The sequence below is a fragment of the Poecilia latipinna genome, unplaced genomic scaffold (assembly GCF_001443285.1).
Source record: "Poecilia latipinna isolate Pla-1442-1.1 unplaced genomic scaffold, P_latipinna-1.0 Scaffold1018, whole genome shotgun sequence".
Taxonomy (NCBI): domain Eukaryota; kingdom Metazoa; phylum Chordata; class Actinopteri; order Cyprinodontiformes; family Poeciliidae; genus Poecilia; species Poecilia latipinna.
The window spans coordinates 128,627-150,635 of NW_015113634.1; the positions used below are offsets into that span (position 1 = coordinate 128,627).

The 22,009-nt window shown below is 40.8% G+C and overlaps 1 protein-coding gene across 8 annotated transcripts in view; it reads right to left on the reverse strand.

Annotated features, from left to right (window-relative positions):
* The window catches only part of myt1b (myelin transcription factor 1b), a 66,597-nt gene that overhangs the window by 23,738 nt on the left and 20,850 nt on the right, over positions 1–22,009 (reverse strand). For 6 of the 8 annotated variants that reach the window (XM_015050906.1, XM_015050904.1, XM_015050902.1 and 3 more), the window contains exons 3-7: positions 16,622–16,676; positions 13,731–13,761; positions 11,027–11,089; positions 6,891–7,255; positions 3,461–4,489 (exon numbers count right to left, since the gene is read on the reverse strand). In XM_015050906.1, the coding sequence (XP_014906392.1) occupies positions 3,461–4,489; positions 6,891–7,255; positions 11,027–11,089; positions 13,731–13,761; positions 16,622–16,676 (1,543 nt within the window). The remainder of the gene's footprint in view (positions 1–3,460; positions 4,490–6,890; positions 7,256–11,026; positions 11,090–13,730; positions 13,762–16,621; positions 16,677–22,009) is intronic. The other 2 variants (XM_015050908.1, XM_015050905.1) reach the window with 1 other exon arrangement.

Sequence of the window (22,009 nt, forward strand, 5' to 3'; positions counted from 1 at the left end):
CCTTTCCCTTCTACCTATGGTCTTGCTGTTGTCTGAACAAAGACGTTGCTCCATCAGAAACAACCAATCAGAGCCAGGAGGAGGGGATTAATGCTGTCAATCACCATTGTGTACAGTCTATGCTACGCTGCAGCTCGTTCACCACACAGCAAAGTCTGCCATGAATGCTAAGGTTAGATAGCATGGCCACTGATGATGGCAGATAAACAGTTTTCCTGGAGCGGTAAGTTATTTCTCCGCCATTAGCACATTTAGCAGCGTATAAACAAGAACAATTGACAGCGTTAAAGCCCTCCTCCTGGCTCTGATTGGTTGACAGGAATAGCAGCTCAGAGAGGAGATGGGGGAGATCAATCTTTCCACAGATGATCTGTCTCATAGCAAACTGCCGCAACATGGTGACAGTTTTAACACATATGTAAAAAACATATCTTTGTAAAAGTTACGTACTGCAGTTTTAACTAAGTTTAAAATGTTCTAAAATACCTTCAAAAACCTTGACTTTCCTAAATATAAGCCTGTAAAACAAGCCGTAGAGATAAACATATTTCCAGTTGAAATTCCACTCAGGTTTTCACTGGTTCATCTGTTTTGGCCGTATTGTAAATCAATGTCACATCAACTCTCCACGAATTTAAAATGATCCAGTCAAACTGCATTTGCTTGATCTTTCACAGGAACTAAAAACATGCCATTTAGCTTTTCAACCAACTATTTCCCGCTGAGCATGTTTTGGTTAAAACTACAATCTATAAAATGTTCACATGTATCTAGGTTATTATTGGGCTAAGTTCATTTGAAAGGTAAATGTCAGCCTGTAGCGGAGACTGGCACGTGTAATTAAATATTGACAGGATGAGGGGCTGAACGTGCTAGCTTTGGTTTAGAAAGCCACTATTTCATCTCAGTGAGTTTATTACACAGACGTTACACACTGAGCTACTTTTGTTTAAGGCTGTGACCAGTCATGTGTGTCAGCTTAAATACTGAGTTATATGCAAGTCCTTTTTGCATCAGCAGTTGTGTGTGAGACACTTTGGAGTAATATTATAATCCACGCTTAACTATTTCTGTTTATGCAGACGTTGCTGCGTTATCTTTTTGCAAGGTTTGATCAAACTTATTAACCTGCATTGAACTTTTTTTCCCTTTTACAAATATGTGAATATGTTTTCATTTTAGCTTTCAGCTGAAAAAAGGGCTTTTTATAGATGTACATGATATTGTAGCTACGATATTCAATACAAAATGAGGTAAAAAATGAATAATTCGAAGAAATCAAGATTGGTTTGTGCATTCTCTCTTTTTTAATGACTTATCAATTTTGCTCATGTTTTTCCAATTTTTCATTTCTTTACATGGGAAATGAAAATGAAGGGATGAGATCTAAACTGCAATCACAAAATGAGAGTTTGATACATAATAAACATACATCATTCGTCTTTGCCTCAAAAGTAAGAACTAGATTGAATTAAGTTAAGAATTAGGTTCAGCAACAAATATCTTTGTTGCTGAACTCACCTGTCTATTTATTGAACAATTTAGCAGCAAAGAGGGAATTTTGAGTTTGGATGGATAGATGGATGGAAATTGAACTTTAATTGTTTCGTTCTACTTTAGTTATACCTAAGCATTATTATAAATAGTTTCATGTATTTTTTTACTTGTATGTTATTTATCTTTAACTGTTTCCCCTTTTAAAGTTTATGAAATACTATGTGTTTCACAAATATATATTTTTAAAGATTTTCAAATGTATCCAAGCGGTATTTTTTGACTGAAAGGTAGCCAATTAGTTTTGCATTATTATTTACATATTTATTTCTGTCAGAATCAGGTGAAAAAAAAATAATTATAACGCTTTTCAGAGCAGTAATTGAAATTGTGGCAGTTTGACCGCTTGTTTCATGTTTTCTCTTGTTTGTTTAATTAACAAATACGTCAGTAAAATAAATTTAAAAAACTAAGCGCGGTCCTCCCAAATGATTTTGGAGGTGGGCCAGGAAATATCTGTGCCACTGGAGAGGAAAGTGGAGCAAGAGGACGGAGCGATGCTCTGTTGGCCTTCAAATTGAATGTTAACGAGACATGCATCTCCTAATTAGCGACGAGGAGAACATGAACGCCACCACAGGAGGGAGCTGGGGCCAAGGAGAGGGCAGCACTACCAGGCATGTAATCACACTGCTGCTTCACCGTGAGCATGACAAGTGGGCAGCGTGCCAGCAGTGAAATACGAGGCCCGAGCACACGTAAACAAACACTCCACGCACGCTAGCAGCGGAGCAACCCACACTCCTCCTTCTCCTCTCTTGACGTGCCGTTTCCTCGGCCTCTCTTCGAGCACTTCCTCTCCACACTCCGGTGCTGTCTGCTCAGCTGGAGTCTCTTCATCCACGTTACAACGGAGATGGGAGGATCCGCGCAGAGCTCTGTGACTCACCGCTGTTTATTTGGTTTGCTGTTTATCTGGACGCGCTGCTTCCATTGTTTGGATGTGAACATTCGCGCTGATTTACTTAAGAGTTTCCCCGCAACTGTTTGCTTTCGCCATAAATATTACAATGTGAATAGTATATATAACTATCCATCCGTTATCTTCCACTCAATCGGGTGTCACCAGATCAGCAATCTAAGACCCAAACTTCCCTCCTCCTCATTTGGGGCACCTCCTCTGGGGGAATCCCAAAATATTAGGAGTTGAGGAGCCGTTTGCACTGGCTCCTCTCGATGCGGAGAAGCAGCGGCTCTACTCTGAGTCCGACCGAGATGAACAAGCTTCTCACTCTATCTCCAACAAGACACCCTACAGAGTAAACATTTTTAATCACTTTTGGTCTTTTGGTCACTACCCAGAGTTTGTGACCATAGATGAAGGTAATGAACATAGATCAGCCAACTGAGCTCTCTCTTCACCACAACAAACTGCTGCAGTGCTCCCATCATAGCAGATGCTGCATCAATCTTCCTATTGTTCGCAATTTTTTTCCTCATTTGTGAACAAGACCCTGAGACACTTGAACTCCTCCACTTGGGGCAGGACCTCTTCCCCATCCCAGACAAGCTCTACTCTATGTCTGGTTCAAGATTGAAGTCTTGAATTTGGAGATGCTAATTGTCATCCATCTCCATCTCAGTGTGGTCCTGAGGCCTCCAAAGTGGATCCCCTCAACACCCTGGCTGAGCCTAGAAATTCTGTCTCTAAAAGTTGTGAGCAGAATCAGTGGCAAAGGACAATCCTGGAGGAGTCCAACTCTCACCTCTCGCCTCAATGAGGCCCAAACTCTGACAGCAGTGGTGCAGTCCATTTGAAGGTGTGTGGTAGCACATTCGAAAAAATTCTATCAATGTTCAGAGGAGAACAATGACGCTCCTGAAGGTGACCCAAGAGCTGAGCTGTCACTACAGGTAAAATATTTTAGGGACTTGTGCAGGTAAAATATTTGAGGGACTTTCTGACCTTTGCTGAAGTACGTCTTCCGGATGATGTCTAGGTGCTTGGGTCTGTCCTCAATGGTGAAGTATCTCTGGTGGTGGAGGTCTGGAGCGCGGAGCAGCTCTCTAGGCCCGGCGGGCTTCACCTGCTCGGCCTTGAGAGCGATGGCCTGCTCCAGGAGACCCAGGTTCCCTCTGGTCATGTCGAACATCTCCGACTCATCGGTCACCGTGGAACGCTGAGACAGGCTGTCTTCATCGTCTCGCTCATCGTCTCCGTCGAGGTCATCAAAGTCTTTGTCCTCCGACTTGTCGGATCGCACTTCGATGACATCCGGGGAGGCCGAGGAAGAGGCCTTGTGGAGTTTGTAGTTCTCCAACCTTGGGATGGAGTAGTAGTCATCGAGCGGGCTGGCCCCGTGGGAGCCGAAGCTTAAAGGAGGGCTGCTTTTGAAGTTGTGAAGCGAGTCGTACCTGTCGCTGCTGTAGTCCTCCTGAAGAATGTGGTTTTCTGTCTTGATGTGAGTTCCCTGAGCTGCTGCTGTGCTGGTGATAGTTCGGACGGCGGTTGGCACATCAGATATGGAGAGGAAAGGCCTCCTTTGCTCCTCTTCATCCTTCTCATCGTCCTCCTCGTCTTCTGTCGGGGTCTCTTGCGTCTGTTGCACCGACACCACCATCTCCTCCTCCTCTTCGCCTTTGATCTGTTTGCCATGGCTCACATGGTTGCTCATGTTAACACGCTCGCCTTGTTCTTCCTCCACCTTCCTCGCCTCATTCTGCAGAACAGATGACTCCTCCGGAGATCTTTGTGCCTCCTCCTCCTCATGCGTGGCCCCCTCCTGCTGATGCTTTGCTTCTTCACCCCGTTCAGCTGCCGCTCTGACATCTTCAATCTGCTGCACAACCACGCCAACAGCGTGGCCGTTGGAGACCCGGCCCAGGTGGAGCAGGGAGTCGGCCACCTCTTCGGCGCTCTGGGAGGGAGGCTGGTGCACCTCGGCGTCGGGCGACGTGGCTCGGTGCTCCGGCTCCACAATCACACACTCTTGCTCTGTGGAAAGGCAGAGAAGAAGAGGTTCCAGCAGTCTGAGTCATGCAGTGAGCTCAAGCTGTTGTCAGCAGCATCTCTGTCATCGCTTGCATCACCTCGCTGCCTGTGAAGTGACAGCGCAGTGAAAACGACCCGCTGCGACAAATCTGCAGCTTGTAGATAGAGAAAAAGAATTGATCCAGTTCTAATCAAGAGGTATTGCAGCACATTTCGTCTTCACTTTGTGTCCTCACGCTCTTGAAGATGAAGAAACACAGCACTAACTCACTGTGCCTAGTTTTATATAGTTGCTTAAAACCCTCTGAACTTTCTACTAACTTTTTAAAGTGGTTTTAACGATTGACACGGAGGGATTTCTACAGGTTTTTATGGGGATTTTTGGTTTCTTTTTCACATATTTTTCTGTTCAGATTGTTGAGTCACCAAGCATCGACCTACAGTGCCCTGCAAAAGTATTCACACCCTTGAATCTTTTCGCATTTTGCCCTGAACTTACCCTAAACCATTTTTCCATCTACTCAGCTCAGCTTCACTTGTCCTTGAAAAACAAAAGCACATCAAGAGAATGATGCCGTCACCAACAGGTTTCATGGCGTGTTTAGGATGATGTGCAGTGTTACTTTTCAACCATGAATAGCATTTTGCATGTGGGTCAAAATACTTAATTTGGTCTCATTTGAATAGTGCAATTTTTTCACTGTCTGCTTTTTATGGGTGCACCGATAAATCAGCCACAAAGTCAGAGTCAAGTTCTGATCTTTGACAACTGGAAAAAGAAACATTTTTTTAATCAAATCTACAAAATCCATGTCACCTCTAACTCTGCATTTTTTGTAATCTGTCAAGGGCATGGAAATTGATTGAATGTGACGTTTACTCCATTAGAAGTATTCAGGCGTTGTTTTATTTTCAGAAGACTTTTTTGTTATCTTTTAGGATTTTTGTAACCAAACCAAAAGAAGAAGAAAATATTTTAAATGCTCAAAAGGCAACATGGTACTATGGACACAGTGGGTGTGACTATCCTGATAAGAATTTACACAGACCTGAATCTCTCTGCCAGCCAATGGAGTTAAGCCTCCAGATGAGACCTGAAGTATCTGGAGTGTTTGTAGAGGAACAAATCAAGAAGCTAAGTTTGTTTTTATTCAGTCAGGATTACACTCTGAAAGGTGAAGATCTTCAAATTGTGAAAAAAATTCAAGAAAGGTCATTAGCTTTATGAAAAACGCTTTACTCTTAAATAGTGATGGACCAGTGATTGAAAACCTGTAAATCAATTAACTTGATCAGTTCTGATGAGGACTGGGAGCTCAGACAGAACAATTCTGATGTTTTTCCTGTTCAACAAATGCATCAAATAACTGGTGTTGTTTTAGCCTGTAACCACACTGACACACAGCTTGAATGCTGCTGCACTTTACGTTCCACAGGTTGGAGATTCCTGCCTTTGGCAAGGAACCTGCAGCAGATTCATGTGTAGTGTTTCTTGTGTTTAACTGCTGGATAAAAATGTTTGCACTGATCAGTTTATAATTGTTATAGGCCTTAAAAATAAAATCAGACGCAGAAAATTAGGTCTCAACACAGACAGTAACTCGGCCCAGTGTCATGATGGTCTACGAATGTTCTGATTGAGTCGCTGCTACCAGAAACCCGTCAGATAAACGCCTTAATAAACGCCCCGTTTATTGTTGGGCCGGCTCTACTTATTTGTTTTATTAACAAAACCCAAGCAGATTAAATCTCGTTGTTACAGAAAATATCATCTAGTATTTATCACCCTGTTGTTATTCATTTGTGCAAGTTTTATGTTTTTATTGTTATTGACTTTGAAGTATTGTTTATCCTTGTTGCTTTGTCTCCTCTTCTCAGACAAATTTCTCCCATGTGAGATGATCTTAAATAATAAATATAGCTCATACTTTCTGTTTTTCCATAAATCCTGTTAAATAATTATCATTAGGAGTAAATGTTTGAACAGCATTAAACTGGGAACGATATTTAGCTTTAACGTCCATCTGAATGTTTTCTTCTTTTAAATTGTCAGTGAAATTTAAACCCATAGAAAACAGCCTGATTGCTTACCCAGATTGTCATAGCAACCTCATAAAACGGAAAAATTTTGCACAGGTTGTTGCTTTCCAAAAATTCCTCAGCTTAAGTTCTGTGTGAGAAACCAACTGCTGTATAAACTCATAAACTACTGCAAGGTTACGGGATGCTTCATTCACAGGCTCCATGCTGTCTGTGTGGAAAATACTGTTTCAAAACAAAAATGGCTGAATAATGTCTTAATATTTAAGGAGAAGAAACTGATGGAGGAAACTTATGAAGTTAGAAGTTTTGTCTAAAGTTAACATTAAAAAAGGTGAAAAACCTTCAGATTGTTAAGCCTTACCTTCATCACCTGCTGATGTTTTCTCCTCCTCCTGCTGCTGCGTCTCCTTCTCCTCTTCCTCTTCCTTCATCAGTCCCTCAGCATCCTTCTCCAGGGGCTCAGCCGCTATCTCTTCTTCCTCCGCACCTCCATCCTTCTCTTCCTCCTCTCCTGACCCAGTGACCTCCTTTTCCAGCTTCCCTCCATCCTTCTCGGCCTCCTCTTCTGCCTCGCTGCTGCCGTCGCTCTCGGCGCTGAAACCCTCATCCAAGGCAAGCTTCAGGGGGTGGGACTTCCTCTTGGAGGCGGGCTTCTCCGCTTCCTGTTCCTGCTCCTGCTCAGCTTCCTCCAGACGGCGCTTCCTGGCGATGGGGCAAGCCAGAAGGCTTGTAGGGGAGGAGACACAATCGGAACCGTTTTAGGACCAGAATCAAGTTCACCTTTGACCTTTGTGAAAGCTCATGCAGTATCAAGAAGCAGAAGGAAAGAAAAAAAACAAAACAAAACAAAAAAAGTTTAGAGATGAAGAAGCATGGAGCTGATCTTGCAGTATGACATATGGCCTGTGGGTGGCGCCCCGCTCGCTCCCTTAGACATCAAAACCAATCTCAGCCAATTGAGTGGAACGTTTAATGAACAACTTGTATGGAGAGGCGGGCTGGCGGGCGAGGCAGCAGAGGGTGAAATCCAATAAACTCCCTCTTATTCGCACCTGGAAGATGCCGAGGGAGACCGAGGGACGATCTATAAACAAAGTGCATCTGAAATTGCCTGCTGAACGAATACACATGTAAACAGATAGCTAATATCTTCCCTTCAATAAAGAGGAGTCACAAACCAGTGAACCTCCACCCTCCCACCCCCTTTAGGCATCACAGGGTCTCTGCGGGTGACAGCACATGTGTGGAATGGAAGGAGGAGAAATGAGGCTGAAGTGAAGAAGCTGGACAAAATCACATCTCGCTGCTGTTGGCTTCAAGATTCAAAGCAGGAAAACAGATGCAAACGGCATCTTTTGATTGGTTGTTACTCATGTTGTAGTTCAGATTCCTCTGATCTTAAGTGATGCTTTCACATTAACGCCGCAGTGTCATTTCTATAAATTTGTTGTTTTTTTTTGGTATATTTCTTGAAACTGTCACCATGCCATGACAGTTTATGAGACAGATAACCTGTGAAAACATTGAGCTCCTCTGCTGTCTCCCAGTGTTCCCAGCGTTCCCAGGGCTAACTAGAAACAACCAATCAGAGACAGGAGGTGGGTCTTGGTGCTGTCAATTACCGTACTTATGGCGCTGCTCACTTCCCCTCCCTACCCCTCTCCCTGCTCTCTGCAGCTAGCATAGCCTGTTGTGAATGCTCAGGCTACATAGCGTGGCCACAGATGATGGCAGATAAACAGTTTCCCTGTAAAGATAAGTTGTTTCTCTGGCATTATTTAGCAGCAACTATACAAGATTTATAGACAGTGCTATGACCCTCCTCCTGGCTCTGATTGGTTGTTTTTGGTCTGGAGCGGTGCATCCAGACCAAAAACAACCAATTGCTCTAGCTCTCCCCAGCAGTAGCTCAAGGAGAAGATGGAGGAGATCAATTTTCTTCACAAATTATCTGTCTCATAGCAAACTGTCATGACATGGTGACAGTTTCAGCAAATATGTAAAAAGCATATTCCTTATAATACTTTCATACTGCAACATTAAAGCTGGAAATGCAACTCTACATATCTAAGTAATCAGAGTTGTATTAAACCATAAGTGCTTCATTTTGGATTCTTTTAAAACAGACACCATACTGCCTCCATTTTAGTTTGTCAAGTTATACAATTGCACAATTAAACTACGGCCAAATGTCTCGTCAAATCTGAAGCTTATTGTCTCTAAAGTGAAAGCGTTTCCTTAGCCTTAAAATTTTATTTATTTAGAAATACTTCATCATATTACAAAAACAACTGCATACTTTAATGGGATTTCACGTGAAAGACCATCATGACGTGGTGCCTCCACGTGGAGGAGGAGGCGAATGATACATGGTTGTAGTTACAAATAAACATCGAAGAACATGGAGTACATGGAGCGCTCCCTCTGCTTCAACACATCAAAAATAGTTCTGCCAACGACCTTGAGAATTATTATTCATTTAATTATTATTCTAGTTTTAGCTTGTTCATATGACAGAGATATCATTTCTCAGAGAAATTTCAATCAAAATATCAAAATCTAAGGAGGTTGTTTTGTCTTAAAGTCCGTGCATTACCTATAAACAATTCGAACATATCCAAATGTTTGGCAAAGTATGGAACACCATACGGGTGATGAAGTCAAAAGGTTTCAGTAAGGCTGTTAGTGTTTATTTAATTGAGAGAGGCCATCTTGTGTCAGAATAATGTTGACATGTAGAGATTCATAGGTCAGTTACTTCTTTGCCTGATGTTGGCATCTATTAGTCCTGCTGTGATCACTGTGTTGTCAAGTTTGTCACATCAGATCAAACTGCAAGAGTCTCAGCTTTTCACTGACAGTTTGTATATGTGTGTGTGTGTTCATCTAAACGTGGGATCTGAGTGCACAGCCCACCAGCTGCCCATCAGGTTTGAAGCTGTTTAATTAAAATGTTATGGATCATTCGTTTTTCATCTGTAATCCACGTTGGGACTCAAGTGTTTCTTAGCTGTGAGCAGCAACTCAGTCTTCAGTTTGGTCTTGATTGCCTGGTGTATCATTCATTTTTTTAATAATTAATTTATTAAGTTAATAATATTGTATTTCTACAGTGAAAATTGATTAATTAATTAATTAATAATGAATTCCCAAGGCAACACATAGGTTCAAAACCGAAGGAAAAGAAAGGACCAGGACACTGAGATGTTGAAGGCTGTGATAGAGGCCTGACAGTCAAATTAAAAGCTGATGTCTCACTTTCACAATTAAGTTTAGAAAGACCCAGACAAAATATCAAAGAGTCTAATAAGACTACTTTCTTAGATTTGGGGTTTTATGAATGTCTATATTTCAGAAAGGATGGAATCCTTTTGACACAGTATATGTGGCCCCTAAAATATGAAATATGATATTAGATATTTAGTGATGGGTACAAAAAACATGGACTTGGAAATAAATCATCATGATGATTTGAATTTCTTGTATGAGATCAAACATTTTAATTCAAACGTGTAATCTTTTCAAATTATCAGCAGAAAGTGAGTCATTCATTGTTTTTTGTTAATTTTTCATGGTCACTTTTTGACAAATTAATCCCGTTTAAATGTGTTTGTTTTTGGGAGTGTCAGCGATATCGTTAGTTTTTAAATTTGAAATTTCTGTAATCATAGCTTCCCTTTAAACACAGGTCATTAACAAACACCTGGATTAACGGTATTCCTGGCGATAGTCTTCCTGCTCAGTTCTAATCTCCCTTCAGTGTTCTGTCTGGGATTTCTCCCATTGAAGTGGATTTCTCTGGTAAAATTTTAAACGGGCAAATCAGTGAACAGAAGGACTCATTGTGAACAATGACATTGGTTTTCCAGGCTGTTTTAGTATTGCAGTCTGGCTGTAGTTAGTGAACGAAGCTGTTCAGTCCGTGTTGGCTGCGCTTCCAAATAATGAATTAGCATTAGCAGCTGCCTCGCAGTGGAGGACGAATGTTTAATTTCCGGTAAGCTTCTTAGCGTCAAACTGGTATCTACACACGTCATGGGCAACAACCGAGGGTCCAGACCACAGGACTGGTTTTCACCAGGCTGCAGCCCTTATTTAAAACAGAAGAAAGAATCAAAATTCTTAGCCTGTTGGTCTCGTCTGAATGTAGCCTTAGCAAAAAGCTTGACTGCCACGCTTCCTCAACACGATTCACTTTACAGCTAGATTTAGATGATTAGATGGTTTCAAAATGATTTCTCAAGTGAACTGTCTTTTGAAAATTCCTGCCGTTTTCAAACTTTAACAAAAAAATCTTATTATCATACGGAACCCTATCGTTATAATATCTAATCTAAATCGTACTGCTGAATCTTGCAGGGTTCAAATTCATATTTGTGGAAGCGCTTTTTGCATCTCAAACCTGTTTCCTCTGATTGACTCTAAAAGCAAACAGCAGGTGGAGGATGGCAGACAGAGGAGGGGGGACAGACAGAGGGTGGGTTTAATCTGCCCTACCTTCTGTGTCGTGAGTATCTCCCACTGATATGGCCGGAGCCATTGCATCCAGGGGTGGGGCAGCTGGATGGAATGGATGGAGGTTAGAGATATGTTTAAGACACAAGAGCATTTTAGTCCTTGTGCAGTAGCAGCAGCAGTGATAAACACAGGCAGTAAAAAGAAAATTAAGATAAAGAAAACAAAGCAAAGAGATGCAAACGGGGCAAACGTGTCACACAAATGCACATGTACAAAGGAAGATATGCAGCCCGGCCCGTCCAGCCGACACACATGATGCATGAATGCAGGTGGCATCCAGCCGGGGGAAGCAGAATATTATGTGTCGTACATCAACCCTGGCCTATATCCTGTTACTACGAGCGATAAAGATCAGCCGAGACCTGCTGTAATTTCCCCTGTTCGCCTCTCTTCACCAGTCATCATCATCATCACCATCATCTTCGGTACTCACTCCTTTCTTTTCTCTCTGCTTTTTGATTCAGGTTGCCATGACCCCTCAGGATAGCTCATTTTAATTCTCATTAACTTCCCCCAGCAATTGCCCTTTATTACTCCAATTATCCCTATTATTAATTTTACTTATTAAAAATTGCCGCATTAGCATTTTAAATGAGACACTCGCTGGCCTTCCCTACTGTTTTCTTTTTTCTCTCCCTCTCTCTTAATCCCTAAAAAAAGCAAAGCTTTATTTTTTTTTTCAACGCGCTGAGTGCAGATCAATGCTCCGAGGTGAAGTATGACAAAATGAAGGCTGGGATGAGGAGAATCATTTAGAACAGGGGAGGAAAATCTTTTTTTTTTCCCCAGAGGGCCTCATGACAAACCAGGACTGACAACCAAAACTTTCCCAGTTTTACAATAAACTGTAAAAATACTTTTGTCTTCATGTGGAAAACCTTAGAAATTGCAGACAACTGAGATTTTACATTGTGTAACAAAATCCTGAACGATCTCTTCATTTTGAGCTCCATGTGGACACCTTGCCATATTACAATAATGATATGAATAGCAATTTTTCAATTATTTTTTTTCTCGTAAAAAAAACAAAAAACTTTTTTTTCCCTCATCCCATTTATGCAAATTGGATGTTTTTGTGCTTGATGAGTTTTCGCATTGTTTTGGTGAGCAGTACTTAAAAAAAATTCCTAAACTTGACTCTTTTTCATCCCACACACAGAAATGTGCTCATGCAGTCAATAGAAAGAATATCTTCTACTGCCGTAATGACAAAAAAGACATTTTCTGAAAGGACTATGAAAAAAAAAATTGGAAATTACAACGGCTTTGTATTCTGAAATGGGATACAGAGATTGCTCATTTTGAAGGCCCATAAATGACTTTTCCAAAAAATAAATGTAAAAAAAATTAGTAAGATTTCATATTCCACTGTATGTTTGGTTTGATAATTGAATTGGAGTTTCTCCGTTAATACAGAACCTGCTTACCTCAGTCAGTCCCTCCTGGGTATTGCTATATTTTGTTTGGGATTGTTGCGGCTTAAAATGACTAGTTTTGCAGCAACCTTTTTCAAAAGTTGCAAATGTTTTAGAAAGTTTATGTATGCCATAACACAGACTTAAAAAAAAATATTTGGAAGTGCTGCACATAACCTTTCCCAAAAAGACAAGATTTAAAGATTTAAAGTGAAAGTGACATTTTCAAGCACCTTCTTGAAATATCCTCAACATAAATCAAATCAAGTGCAAAAGAAGAATTGGTCATTCAAGTTAAAACATGAACTGTTTTCAAAGAAGAAACAAATTCTACAGAACTTCTCAAAAAGGTTTTTGAAAAAAAGAAATGTGAAAAAACGGGGAATGTTATTCTTTAGCTTTTATGCTGTCATCTTATAAGCTCAGCTTTCAAGAGACGTTGTGAAACAGGGAGTTTAATTATCAAGGGACAAAAGGAGTTAGTTAAAATTCAGCCAGGTTGCAGTGATTGGTCAGAAATGAATGCAATGCAGAAGGTGAAATTTTGCTACGACTGTTGAAAATCACAAATACGTGCCAAATTTGCGAATGATGACTGGATTTGCATTAATAGTTGCAACATCGCAACTTCCTGGAGGGACTGGGTAGCAGGCGGCTCACTGCTGGAGGACTTGAATCCCAAATGGGAAAATGAAAGCTGTTTTCTTTTTTTTATTATTATTATTTCTCGAAAATAAAAGCAACATATTCAGATTCATGCACAGATTAACATTTCATTCATGTTTGATTTCCAAGTTTTCCACAGGCCGGATGAGGACATCAAACGGACCGGACGTGGCCCACAGACCATTAATCTGCAGGACAGGGGGGGAGGAGAAGCAGCTTCCTGGTCCCCAAAGATGTCGGCTGTGTGGGAAACTACAGGAAGGCAGAGGCCGACAGACGAAACTACATAATCAGGCCTTGCCGTCCTCCCGGCTCACGCTTCCATCGGAAAGTAAAAGAGATCACACGGCTCTTTCATCGCGTCTACTGTACGCGCTCGTAGCAGGAAACAGCAAAAGGCTGCCAGGAATCAATAGCAGCATGTTGGAGCCACTGACCATGAGCTGAAAAGTGCTGATAATAACGAATAAAAACTAATATTATACAGCATTGTCTGAAGGAGCACCGCTGGTGTACGAGTGCTGAGGGGGGCTGCTGCACGGCGGCGCACATAAAAGAACTTTATGAAAGGATTCTGTACAAAGATGAAGGTGTTTCCTTACCTTAGCTCTTGTCCTACGAGCTCAATGGGAACTGAAAGAAAAAAAAAGGAAGGAGAGGAGAGAAGAGGGAGAACAAAGGTGAATGACTGCTCAGAACGCAGCGCTGCTAAAAGAAACCCAGATCAATAAATCACAAATGCATACGAACCCCATGAGGATTTTCTCATAGAGGCTTACACGCTGCTGAATGTGTGATCAGATGGGGAAAAAACCCCTACACCTTCTGAGTTTACTTACACACATACATATATATTTATATATAAACATACACACATCAGCACACATGCAAGATTGAGCACGAAACAAACAATGCAGTGTAAAATCTGGCAGGTGGAAACACAAACACACACACACACATGCACACACACACACACACACACACACACACACACACACACACATGCACACACACACACACACACACACACACACACACGGAAAGCCTAAATCAGCCCACTCCTGCTCAGAAAAGGAGGCGGGTTATGTGCAGACTTCAGCAAGAAAACAAGATTAATTGTTACACTTTAGTTATCATAATTGAGAAAATGAAATTAAAAAGCAAAAAAAAAAGTGCCTTCATCAGTAGAAAACAGAACTTCTTTCAGGGGCAACTTATAGTAATTGCCTCGAAAACATAAATCAAGCTGTGCTGGCGCACAGCAGCCCGCTCCGGGCCGGCTGTGGGGCATCGATTGGGCGAGTTGAGCGATAGAACGAGTTGGGAGAAATATCCTATTTTCATTTGGAGCAAAATAAGAAAACAATAGCATCCTGGAGAATTCAGTTTGGGCTCTGATATCACACGCATTAATCACATGTCAGAAGCAACCTGGGTAGCTGGCTACTCCAAAATAAAAAAAATAAACACTAACACACACACAAGCTTCTTCTTTTTTGTCTGTGTGTGTGTGTGTGTGTGTGTGTGTGTGTATGTGTGTGTGTGTGTGTGCATCATTTCAGTTTCTCAGTCTTTCATCATGCGGTTGGAATGACTGGACGCCTTCTTGCACTCTGAATGCTTCGTGAACTGCCGCTCTGCTGTCTCTCTTCAAAACATCAAACACACACACACACGCACCTACACACACTTATGAACAAACACACTCAAAAAGAAAGTTTTATAAATATGTGCATATTAGACACTCATTCAAGGATACGCCATACATAAATTACCAATCTGCACAGGATTCCTTCTACACGTCAGAATCGCAGCTGAACTGACTTGAAGACAGCTTTCTGTTTCTCTGGCAGATGTTTTCCTACATTAACGTTTTGCATCGTTCTTTTTTTTTTGCAAAGAAAAGGATTTAGATCCGAAATACAAGGCCTCAATTCTTTTAGGAAATCTTTACACACATCAGGCGACAGAGATGGTTAAAAAAAAAACTTCGATTATATCATCTTTACATGAATTTTGTTTTATTTAGCATTAGTTAGCAAAAAAACATTTCAAAGCACTTTGTGTAAAGAGCAAACAAAGTCGTTCTATTAAATCTAGACACTGTTCAACTGAGGTCAATTGGATTTCAGATATATACTTTTGAAATATAAATAAATTGTGTGTTTATTCTCATTTCAGTACCCTACAAAGACCCTTAAGGTTCTTTTTTATTCAGTAAGACTTAAAATAACATCTCATTCCATTTTACTTATTTTCAAAAATAAATGATTTTGGCTGAAAGTTTGGATGTGGAGCTGACTAATCTCTTTAGTATCTGAAAAAGTCTGGTCTAAAATGAGCAAAACTACAAACATGTGAAATAGCAACACAACAAAATGAAAAAAAAAAGATCCTGAGGGACTAAATGATTCAGGCTTAACCTATAGTAATCTTTAAATCAAGCAAATAAACTCAGCAAGGACTTTGTTCATCCTTTGTCTATCTCTAATCGGAAGTTGAGGTTAGCATGAACAAACACGTATAGACAATGGATTGATGGACTGGTTCTGATACATAGTTATGGTCATGTTATGACTGTGGTCATCTGCTGTAGTCCAGTAAACGAGGACAAGAGAAAATGATGTCTTTGTTTGCTTGCTTCATATCTGAGGTGTTTGTCTGACCTAACCGCTATACGTCAAAATATTCTCCTTTTGCAAACTAGATGCATTATGCTCTGATCCAAAATTATTATCTAACTGGGCGCTAACTGATCAGCAGCAGATTAAGCTAGCTACAGTTATTGATATTTTATAAATGAAGCATGGAGGACTCATTTACTTCCAACTACAAAGTTTCATTTAGGGAATTATTATTTTGTATTCTAAGACATAAATAAATGCATATAGCATACAAGTACTGGAGGACTTGAAAAAATAGTTACTCTTCTTTCCAACAAGCATGATGTTGACTGTGATAGAAATAATTACTTAGATAAGCTTGATTCTGAAGATTGAGTCCAAGTTTAGCTAGTGCTACACAACCTGATGTAAAAAGTTGGGGGAAATGAAAGAAATCGTGTTTCTACAAATGTTGCTTCAAACTCCAAACTTTTCCAGACTCGACTTGGTGGATTGGAATGAGCAGTTAGACAGTGGGAGTCTGGAAATACCAACATAATCTTGTCTTGTTCAATACTTAGCCAGTGTTTCCATAGTAGAAACAATAACTACTCTTCAACAGCAGCAGACTGTCAAACATCTGGATTATGATCCATCAAACATGTCAGAATTATCCAGAAGTACACATGGGCAGAAATAGTTACTCCCTGAGCTAAATTTTACATAAACTCTTCTACGTGGAACATATGCAATGTACGCAAACAAAACCAAGTAATCAGTCAGCTCCGGCAGACGAGCGGAGGATGTTTGCATGTGAATCAGGGTGACTGAATGTGTATTTAACAGCTGCAAAAAGCTTGACAAGGTGGAGAGACGCTACCGATGCTCACCTCTGATTCCCTTTGACCGAGTGCGAGTTCGCTTGTCGTCACCCTCCACACTCATCTGGGATGAAAGGAAGAGGCAAGAAGGGGAGGAAAGAGAAAGGCAAACAAGGGAAGAAACAGGAGGAAACAGAAAAAAGAGAGAGATAAAAAGAGACAGTCAGTGGTTAGTTGTTGAAAAAAGCCTCCAGAGTTCATTGTCTTTGTGTGCTTCAAAACAGCTGCTATAAAAAGATCCGTTCAAAATGTTCCCGTTCAAACACAGATGAAGTGTGGCGCTGACGCAAAAGAGGCCGTCGCATCTAGACACTTGTGTTCACACACACTGCTCCATTGCCACGGAAAAAAAACAAAAAAAAAACAAAAACACACTTAAAACATGCTAACATCATGTTCGCTTCATCACAAATGAGGGTTACATGGAAAACAAACTAGGAGCACCCCCCCGCCCCCCCCCCGTCGCTCCCCCTGTAATTTCCTGCTTCTGAGTGCTACTCATGATTGTGGTCTGCGCGGAGGCAACAGGCGGCGCCGGCGCAGGGGGCCGCGGCCCCTGTAAGCGGAGGGGCCGACAATCATAACTACGCTGAATATAATAATAAAGCGAAAACACACGGGCCGCTGTAATAACCCTTTTAAGAAGAGGAGATGCGTGCGTCAATGTGTGTGTGTGTGTGTTTGTGCCTCGGCTTTTAAAGCCACAAAGGAGCAGGTGTTAACCCTCGTGCACGCACACACACTTACACACGCACACACACGTGCACACACTGACCATGGACCACACCTCCTCGTTGCTACCTCTCCACGCTTAGGGTTCCTCTATAAAGCTATCAGATGCTCTCTAGACACAATGGAGCCATTAGCTTTGATTACTGGACTCTGTTTTTTTATATATTTCTGCTGTCCCTTCTTTCTGTCCCACACTTCCTTCTGCACGCTCCCCGTCTACAAGCCTTTCATCCCCCCTACAGACACCCCGGCTTGCCCATCCACTTAACTGCTTTGTAGCTCCTCTTTAGTCAAGTTGGCACAGTCACAGTGGGATTCAAACATAGGGTCTTAGTTTCTCTGAGTCGTTTTTTTTCTCGTCTTCACCCTATTTGGCAGAACCCCTTTCCTGCTAATAGACTACTTATGAAAAGAAGGAGAGGACGAAGGATGCGAGGAGGATGAAACAAGCTGTTGTTCTTGTTAAAGGCTTTTCTTCGCCCCTGACTCCCATCGAGGGTACATTCATTAGCAGTTGGCTGAAGGTACAGGTGCAGCCCCCGAACCCCTCCTTCCTGTGCCCCGCCTCAGCCCGCTCCTCTCAGGCATCAACATTTTCAATCAGGCTACGTCGCTTTCTGTCCGGCCACTACTGAGCGCTTCAGTCCTTCTGAGAGGGAAGACAAGTGTCTCATAGTCATTTGTGAGCTTGTCATATATGTTCCTGCATTCAACCCAAAATTCACTTTAGCGTCTAAATGTGGAAAGATTGCCAACTTTAAAGGGATAACAATGGATTCTTTCTTTTTTATTCTCCCATACAAAATCACATCTATTTTTATCATATTTTTTGACAGTCATAGATATTTTTTTTACATATGAAGAACAGCTGTCCATGCCTAAAGCAATAATCGTAAACATTACTTCCGCTAAAGCCAAAGCGTTATTCCAACACTGTACTTAGCTTAAACTAATGCTAACATGTTAAGGCGCTAAATTAAACCGTTTAGCAGGTACTTCTTTACCTTACTCATTCGTTTGACTAAGGTAAACAAAATAAAGATTAAATAAAAATAAAAAAGAGAACTCGAGGAGGGAAAACTCCACAATCTTCACCTGATTTGAAAAATGAGCAACAATGTAAACTACTAATTACCTGAAAAGTTCTCAACAGTCGATAAGCAAAACTTCAACACAGATTGCAGCAATATTTATTCAACTGAAGGTTTACAAAACAGCCAAGTGAATTTGTGCTTTAGAATTAATCTATAAAAATAAATTTGGGGAAGCTAATTGCCCTTATCAAAAAGTTAGTAAAAGTTATCAAAAAGAACTAAATAAAACAATTAGTTCCTCTACTATAGCATTAGCGGATTAGTGGAAGTGCGCCGGCCACTGAGACCAAATTTAAGATAATTTTCAAACATCTAATTATAGTCTGAAGAGTCACTCAACAGGACTCCCTTATGATCAGCATTCATAATCTGTCATATTTCATAGGAGGGTTATGCCCCACCCAGGATCAGAATCATGACCAATAAATATAGCCTGGAATACTCAATATTAAAAAGAATGAAATTGAGTTATAAGGGAGATTTAAATAAATATGTATATTTTTAAAAAATGCAGCTCAGTGGAAGAGCAGGTGCACAGCTGATCCGGGTTTGACCTCAGATCATTTACTGCATGTCCTCTTTTTCTCTCTGCCCTCCTTTCAATCAAGTTATTAATGAATCTTAATGACTCAAGTTATTAATAAATCTTAGTAAATTGGTCATCCTTGGGTACAATTTCCAGATGTTTGAATTTGTGCTGAATTCTTCAATGTGAGCAGCCATGTGCAAGTTTATACAGCACATAAATGTCCAGCTGTCTCCTACATGGAGGCAGGCTCTTGGTCATTATATTTGGAGGAAGTAGAGAAAAACCTGAAAACCTGAGAACACCTACTGGGATGTACGTGAGAGGTAGCAGCATGTTGTGGGGCTGTTTTGCTGGAGGATTTCACAAAATGGCTTCAGGTGAAAATAAACGTTTAACTATTGCATCTAAAGGTACAGAGGAGGAAGTTAGGGCTTGGGGACGGACGGGTTTTCCGAACAGACAATGACCCAACTTCACCAAACCTACTTACATCATTAACCCTCAGTATGAAAATAAATGTGTGGGAACACCTTTTAGAAAAGGTAAAAAGAGATTTTTTAACAGCAGCTTGAATTTCATGATGCATTATTTCTACTTTGCTGCAGACTTAATAACAAACTGATCTTGTGTGATGAACAAGTCCCGATTCAGAATGTACTTGAGTTGGAATCTTTCTGTGGGCTTGGATTGAACTGACTACTTTTTGTGTTGTGTTGTGAATTGCTGCCATATAAATAAACTGAACTGTAATACAATGATTTGATTTAACTCTCTAAGCTAATTCAAGTTCATAGTGTGGAAGCCAGGGATCCACACTAACCCTAACCAACATGGCCACCAAAAAGTAGTAATAGTTACAGTGGTAAATCGTCCTGATTTCTGTCTGTATGTTATTTGAAGTGTCCTCAGTGCACAATGTCTGTTTTTGCAGAGTCTGAATGTGTGAAATTGTTCACTTAAATTCCTTAAAATTGTTTATCCATACTGTTTTTCAGTGTTAAAATGGCAACATAATGATATCGCTCCAAAACCGGAGTTACAAAATAGATGGTGGAGAATTCAGTTGCCACCTTGCCATTTATTTATTTATTTATTTATTTATTTTGAAGTAAAGCAAGAAAAAATATGTGAATGTAGACTGACATTTAATTAGTCAAGCACTCCCTCTGAGCCCTAAGATATATTTAATAAACACTCTTCAGCCAGCCAGGGCCAGTTCACAGCTTGGTCAGCTCTAGCCAGTGACCAGCCAGATGAAACTCAAAACCTTTCTCTGACTGGTGAACGCATCATGCCTGAGCTCTACCACGCAGCAAAAACACTCCTCAGAGCAGATGCTGTTACTGAGTGAAGAAGACTCAAAGCTGTCTAATTTCAGTAAAGCGCTTCAAAATGAAATCAGAAAAGCATAAGAACATGTAAGATGTTATTTAAAAGGTACATTTGCTGTATATTCAGATGACCTTCAAATAGCTAGTAGTGTGACCTCAGCAGGCAACAGTTCGGCTGAAATTAGTATCCTTTCGGCCTCAGTCTGCCAAGGAACAGACGGGATCTAATGTTGGTGGTAAAAGAATAAGGGCTTCTTGCTGGCGTAAGAAGCTAAATCTAAAACTACATAATCCTTTTCTTGATGTTTTAAAATAACACTGAAACCCTGTTTTTAGACTGATGTCTCAAACACACACAATGCTGCTTTTCCATGCAACTAATACAAAGTTCCTATCAAGTAGGCTATAAAAACATATTTTGAATGGTCTCTTCTCAAATCACAGTACTTAAAGAAATATCTGAATCGACTCATTTCTATTTCGGTGGCTTAAAGCTTTTTGAAACTCAGATGCAACAAATTGGTCAGAAAACTCTGGTGGGTGCCTCTCTATCTTCAACCTGATATTTTACCCCACAAGTTTTCTTTTGTCTTTGTTTCATTGTATTTTTTATAGACATCCCCTAGTGGACGTAGCATTTTAGTTTAGAATCTTCATTACTAATACATTTTAAAAATGTGTTTATCTAGGTACGTTAGCCATTACCACCTCAAAAACCTAAAACTGACAAATACACTCTGAAAAAGCTTGAAGATGACCACGAAAAAGACTTTTTGGTTATAACAATTGGCCGTTTCTTCTATGTCAAAACCCTCTATGATGAAAATAAAAACTTTGTAACCAGTAGGGAGGCTGATGGATGCCGTTCGGTTCGATTCAGTTGATTTATTCAGTGGCAGTTCACAGCATATATCACCTCAAGGCATGAAAATAAAGTCTATCAGGTTAAACAAGACAAAATATGCTTCAGAACCATTTTAACTGGCTGAATGTAACCACGGGCCAACATAGAGGATGTTTATGATGGACAGAAATTCCAGCTACTTAATAAAACATATTGCACTGTTGTGCTTCTTTTTCCCTTCCTTTGCATCCTCCTTACATCGAGAGTCACCGGGTGAATCAAAACCTGGACTGAAAAGGCCTCCTGTTGCTTTCATGTTTGTGTAACCATAGTTACGTACATTCAAATAGGTAAGCATATCAGTTCTCTTCTCTTTTCTGTCCCTTTCTTTTTTTTTTTCCTCAGTTCCAGCTCATTAAATTTGCATGAACACAAATTCACAGCAAATAAATCCCAATGCAGACAGGCAGGCATTCACCAGGATCTCTTTCAAAGGCCTCCGAGTGTTCAAAACTTGTCCTTTACAGTCGTTTAATTAGAGCACACCGACAATGAATGCATATGGGAGTGCAGACGGCGCGGTCAGTACGGAAACGGGTAGAAAAAGGAGTTTGTGTGCAAAACCTGCTGTAGGTCCGTGCATGTCATGTGCTTTAACGAGTGTGAAATGTGCAGAGCAGCTGCCCGAGGGGGGGGGGGGGGGGTCAGGGGGAGAAGAAAAAGAAATAGGAGGAGGAAGAAGACGCCGCTCGTCCCTTCAGGCTGTGTTGTACATTATCAATTACGTCCTTCTTTGTGTGCGGCGGCCGGAGCAGGAGGGCCTCAGCTCTGCTCCCAATTCTGACAGCTCCATGTAAATGTCTGGCT